Genomic DNA, 5,683 nt, shown 5'->3' with positions numbered 1-5,683 from the left:
AACAAGGGAACAGCTACTTCTTTTTTTCAACCGGGAAAAGATGAAAGGCTTGCACGCAGTTTAGTTAAAGTGTTGTCTGAGGTAGAGATATTTCTTAACATGTCAGTTATCTATTCAAAGAATAAAGAGGGCAACAAGCTTGGACACTAAGATGAAGACCCAATGAATTGACTACTTTCTCGGGTATACATTCGCTTTGCCCCCCCCCGTAGTTTTGTCAGGGGTTTTAAGGAAAGCAGGTCATTTAGGTATACTGCCAGATGCTCTGCATTCCATGACATATCCCGGACGAATGAAACATTTTTCGGGATTTCCGGAACAGAGGTATACACAAATTTTGGCACATTTGTTACCGTGAAGCTTACCGGCTGTGGATTTCAATAATACAAAGACCTAGAGCTGACCTCCGCTGAAGAGGTTTTCACTTTAATTGATATTTTGATGTACGTTTATCACAGGCATACCAGGAAGTTCCTGAGTGGCTAGAACAAGTAGCAGAAGAAGCAATTGGATCATCATATGGCCCTGCCGGTGGCAAATTTGCATCCAAAGACAGGAGAGAGGTATTGTTATATAGCTGTTATCTAGAACAAAGTCAGAATGTCTTTGTAAAGGTAATTGAATGAATACAATTCTCATTACTAGTGTGATCCTTAATTGCCCACTAGACTCTCAGGCGATTTATTATTTATTTATATATTTATTTGTTTATTTATATATTATTTACTATATGTAGCTGATTGCAATTTAAAAATTAACGATAAATTTACCCGCTCTCAGCCAGTCACAATGAATTAATTTTCCCACTCGTGTCAAATGTTGTTGAAGTTATCAGATTAGACATTATGGCAAAACCAATAACTTACAAGTGATTTACAAAACCCTTCTTTGACTGGTAAAACTTTTTTTTTTTTTTATCTATATACATATGATAAAATGTTTTTGTTTGTACAATGAAAGGGCATTTCAAGTTACTTCGGTTTCCAAAAGGGTTTATGATACCTTGGCGTTTCCCGACTGTTTCTTTGTAGATTTACTACATGTAGATTTGATTATTCGAGTGACTTGATGTAGGCCTTCTGACCTGGCTGGATGAAGTGGAAAGGTGTTTAGAACTGTGCAACATAAATTAAAAGAACGAATGATGAAATGAAATTATGAGTGGTCCATCAGCATTTTCCGTATCGAAAAATTCGAACCAATGAGATTTCCTTTTTTATGGACCGATTGTGCCATGTAATGAACCACTAGATTTTCTTTCCACAGTGTTCGAAGTTTGTTACTCTATAACTAGCGTAATTATATAAACTAGCATTCTTATTTTCTGATAGCGTTGACAGTTGTAGTTTCTTAATTATTTCTGTAGAGGGAACACTTTAGAGCAAGTGGGTCCGCAGATGTCATGGGATCTGTCAACAGAGGCATGGCGCGACTTGATGTTAATGCAGCTCGTAACCAGCCTCATCCCGGCCAGAACAACTCGAACAACGAGGACGAAGAGGAATGGGACTAATTAAGACTCTTGCTAATATCAAAATACTGAAAATCGCCTGAATGGATCCTGGCGTGTTTTGTTATTGTTTTATTACAAATGCGAGAAGTACTCGATTGTTGCTATTGTTTTATTAGCTTCAATTTTTCTTTGGGCGCTTGAGAAAGATCGTTACGTTATGTTATGTTGTAGTAAAGTTTTATGGTAAAGAAGTTGTGCAATGTTAGAGGGATTTTTCAACATGTGTTTATAATGTTTCCAAATAATAAAATGTGCGACTAATCCAACAGGTGTCAAACAAGAAGCTTATAAGGATGCATTAAACCGCGCGGTGAAATTTAAAAGTAAATTAGCTCGAATCGAAAAAAAAACAAAAAAAAAAACAGTCATTTGCCTCAGCCTTCAGCTTCGGCAAATAATCGATCTGCTCGCCACTAACAAATCACGATATTTGACTCGACCTCGTCCAATAATTGTTGAATATTTGAATTTTTTCACGGACGGTTTTATTTAAAGCCAATTCACGGATTGTATTTATATTTTTTTTGTCTGTCTGTCTGTCTGCCTGCCTGCCTGCCTGCCTGCCAACCTGCCTAGTGTCTGTCTGTCCGTCTCTGGCTGTTTGTTGGTGGTCCGTCAGTTCTTCAGTCAGTCAAGCGGTCCGTTAGTATGTCTGGATTTCTGTGTGTCTATCTGCCTGCCTGTCTCTGGCTTTCTGTCTAATAATTTTGTGATATTTGTAATTTTATTTTAAAGTGTTCTGTCATTAGGACGGTTTTCTTGCAAATCGTTAGTCTACATAGCAGGCGTTAAACGGAGGAGGGGGAGGGGGAGGTAAAGTGCGGATAGAAGGAGGGGGACTGGATTCCTTCCCCTGTTTTCCTCTGTTTCTTTGCCTCCTTAATGAAGGCTAGCAAATTAGCCGGCCGTGTTGAAATCGGTCCTTGTCCATCTGTCTGACTGTCTTTTTCATTGTGAATCTCCTCGGACGCTGAGGACTCGGTTCACAATCTGGCTAGAGACGAGTCTCGCACTCAAAATTACTTGCTTCTTCCTGGATTCGATGCCCTGTTTGACGCGTGGTACATTTACTTACAACAGGCGCCCTCTTGCTGTCTTGCCATCTTGCCCCCCTGCATAGAATCCGATAAAACTCGCGGCGATAATTCCCTGAGAATATCACATAAAGAACTGGATTAATAGCGCTGTTACAGTAACCAAACAAGGGGACGATAAAATGGACGTCTATTGGAATTTCTAGCGAAAGGCTTCGCTTGTGAACTTTTATCATCTCCAAAGCTTGTGAAGGAAGCCACGACAGAGCCAGAATGACAGTCACTGTGATCAACATTGCAGTCGCTCGTCTGCTCGAGGCTTGGACCTTATTGTGTGCTGTCTGATTTTGATGTCCAGGTAGTTTTCTGCGGCAAAGACGTAACCCAGCGAGGCAGTAGACTAGAGCAATGATTATCAGTGGAACGATGTAAGAAGCAACGAAAACAACTGTAACGTAGACTTTTGTTGACATCGGCTTCCAAAATTCGTCGCAAATCATACCATCTCCTCCCTCCCACTGTTTCTTCTTGGTGGCTATCATAATTGGAAGCATTAACGCCAGTGCACCTAGCCACGTCGTGGCGATCGCGAAACGAACAACGCTTCGAGTCATTATTTTTTTCATGGGAAATAGGACGGCAAAACTGCGATCGAGGGAAATCACCACCAGACTGAACACTGAGGCTGCAAGGGATCCTATCTGTAAAGAGTGCAAGAACTTGCATAACACAGTGCCCATGAACGTGCTAAACCATTTATTTAGCACGTAGTACCATTTGATCATGTACGGGATATCTATGGTCATAAGAAGATCGGCAAAGGCCATGTTGGCGATAAGAGTGTTTGTTGAGCTACGCATGTGGTTTACTGTAAACACGATGTAAATCACCAGAGTATTACCGATCATTCCGAGGATGAAAACAATTACGGCAAGGATTGTGACTCCGATCTGAATGTTCCGAGGGACCAGGAATGTCCCATGGTACGCTGAGGTGGTATTATTCGTCATGTTATGAAACATAGAAGATCCTGATGATAGAAAGAGTAAGTAGGGCTTTTGCTTGTTTGTGTTGAACAAAAGGACATAAAGTGAAAGCCTTTTCAGACAAGTTATGCAGTTGTTACATTCTGTGGGATTTAGTTAAAGCAGACTCAAGTTGAGGTCTGTTTTTCTCTCTAATTATAGAGCGAAGAGCGCGCTCCTCGCCCCCAGGATTTCGCGCGGCCATTTTTTTCTCGCGGTTTTCTTTCGCGTCACGCGCGAGGGACTACTCGTAGTCTAGTTTGGCTTTTATTTTCACCTCTCATAACAGGGCGGAGTTCCACAATTTTGCCTTCGCACCATAAAACACCTAAAAATGTATTGTTAATTTTCACTTAAAACTCCACCTATTCATAAAACCATTTTTTGAACGTCCAGTGTTTATTTTAAGAAGCTGGCTGCGATTACATCTTGGTAAAAGCAGCCAGAAGTATACCACCCTTCTAATTGCTCACCAATTACAGCAGAAAACTCATCTATATCGCCTTCCTGGGTGTGATTTCAGGAACAAGAAACGATGGATGTAACTCGCATAAATCGGCACGCCGTTCTAGCAGATTATTACCAGGCACGAAGTTTATAAGGAAATCTTAAGACGAAATCCGATAGGAAATCGAGTAATTTCAGTTTTTTTTAAATGGACAAAAACCTTGCACCAGAATAATTTTAGGTATTTTACAGTTCTTTTTAAATTTTCTTAAAGCTTAAGTTGTAAACAATTGCTTAAAATAACACCGAAAACAATTTCCTATGGGAACTCAAGAAAATAAATTTCAAAGCTCAGAGAAATCGTGCCAACACAGGAACAATTTCATCATCGGTTTCATTTCACCAGTACTTCAAGTCTTTCGTAAGAAGTTCAAAATTTGTCTTCGACATTTGGTGGTGTTAGAAATGAAGTTTTCTTTTTGGAAAATATTTAAAACAGTCGCACAGACGTTTGCAATACGATGTAAATAACCGTGGTACAAATTTTTGTCCACTTGTTACTCTGGTGGATTCCTTCTTAAATTGAACCTGGGAAAGTAAAGAAATATCACAAAACTCTTGATTGCCGTGTGTTAGGAAAAGAATTGCAATACGGGGATGAAGTGATAGCTAAAACAATTCCTGAATGTTCGATTTTAACTTCTTCGCCTAACCTTAGGCAGAATTAATTTCATGTGACCTTAGTTGCTAGTGAAGAGAAGAGAAAAGAAAAACTCTTTTAATCTTGCATTTCACTTACCTTGGTCTACCGTTGTGTTCATTCTCGTCCGCTTCACAAAGAAACACCTTGAAATTATGCAAGCGACAAAAAGTTCCGGTCCAAGAGAAAAGTGAACTCGTGAATTGAAGAATTTGGACAGATGCCTGCTCTAACATAAGATCGAACAGAGGATGAAAGCGGATGGTAAACTGCAGAAAAAGTTTTTCGAAGCCAGTCAAAGGTTAGCAGTCATCCTCCCACGAGCGCGTTTCATGGCACGAGTTTACCAATGGGAGCTAACTAGATGACAGGTTAAAGAAAGGAAAATGATAACAGTAAAATTAAAATGCTTACAGATGGCAGACTACAGGAAGCCCAACCTCATTTTAGAAGCCCAGTTGCTTTAAACGATTAGCATTCCTGGTGCTTCAACTAATCTCTTTCCATTTTATTCCCAGGTCAAATTCTTCAGTTTTATTCCTGACTTTTAGACTCATTTTAAACAAGCTAAAAGATTTGCCTGCTTTCAGAGCAGCTGGCGGTGTTTTCTTGAGCCGAACTTAATACCTTGAATCAAGTACCTGAACTGTTCGTTGTCTAAAACAAGGGCACCCACGGATCGTTTCGCTAATTAATCTGTTCGGAAGGCCTTTAATCCCCCCCCCCCCCGATTTTCTTAAAAGAATTGTCCCCTCGAACTTTCGTGAAATGGGAAATTAAATATAACGCCCGGATTGATAAAAATGTCGTTTTGGGTACCAAAGAAAGACCAGGTATGATTTTCGGAAGGGCAACAGCTGCTAAGTTTTTTGGGAAATGGGAAAAGGGGATTAATTCAAAAAGATCCAAGTTCCCCCAGACAAAAAGGTTCAGGTCAAAGACTCGAGCGTTATTTTCCCCTAGA

General features: G+C 40.0%; 2 protein-coding genes across 5 annotated transcripts in view; one reads left to right on the top strand and one right to left on the bottom strand.

The window, feature by feature from the left end:
- Window positions 1-1,779, top strand: part of LOC110046683 (uncharacterized) — a 51,658-nt gene extending 49,879 nt beyond the window's left edge. For all 4 annotated transcript variants that reach the window (XM_089286639.1, XM_089286638.1, XM_089286640.1 and 1 more), the window contains 3 exons: window positions 1-81; window positions 459-563; window positions 1,367-1,779. The exon at window positions 1-81 is cut by the window's left edge and continues 190 nt beyond it. In XM_089286639.1, coding sequence (XP_089142765.1) covers window positions 1-81; window positions 459-563; window positions 1,367-1,513 — 333 coding nt within the window. In that variant the 3' untranslated portion in view covers window positions 1,514-1,779. The remainder of the gene's footprint in view (window positions 82-458; window positions 564-1,366) is intronic.
- Window positions 1,780-2,507: 728 nt separating this feature from the next.
- LOC110046686 (RYamide receptor-like) lies at window positions 2,508-3,807 on the bottom strand. The gene has a single exon (XM_020752375.2). It carries the CDS (start codon window positions 3,567-3,569, stop codon window positions 2,508-2,510), a length of 1,062 nt encoding a protein of 353 aa, XP_020608034.2. The 5' UTR covers window positions 3,570-3,807.
- Window positions 3,808-5,683: the final 1,876 nt, after the last annotated feature.

This window comes from Orbicella faveolata, unplaced genomic scaffold, assembly GCF_042242905.1.
Source record: "Orbicella faveolata isolate gen_17 unplaced genomic scaffold, um_ofav_v1 contig_14, whole genome shotgun sequence".
Taxonomy (NCBI): domain Eukaryota; kingdom Metazoa; phylum Cnidaria; class Anthozoa; order Scleractinia; family Merulinidae; genus Orbicella; species Orbicella faveolata.
Note: the sequence above shows the minus strand (reverse complement) of the source record. Positions and strands in the feature narration are given on the sequence as shown.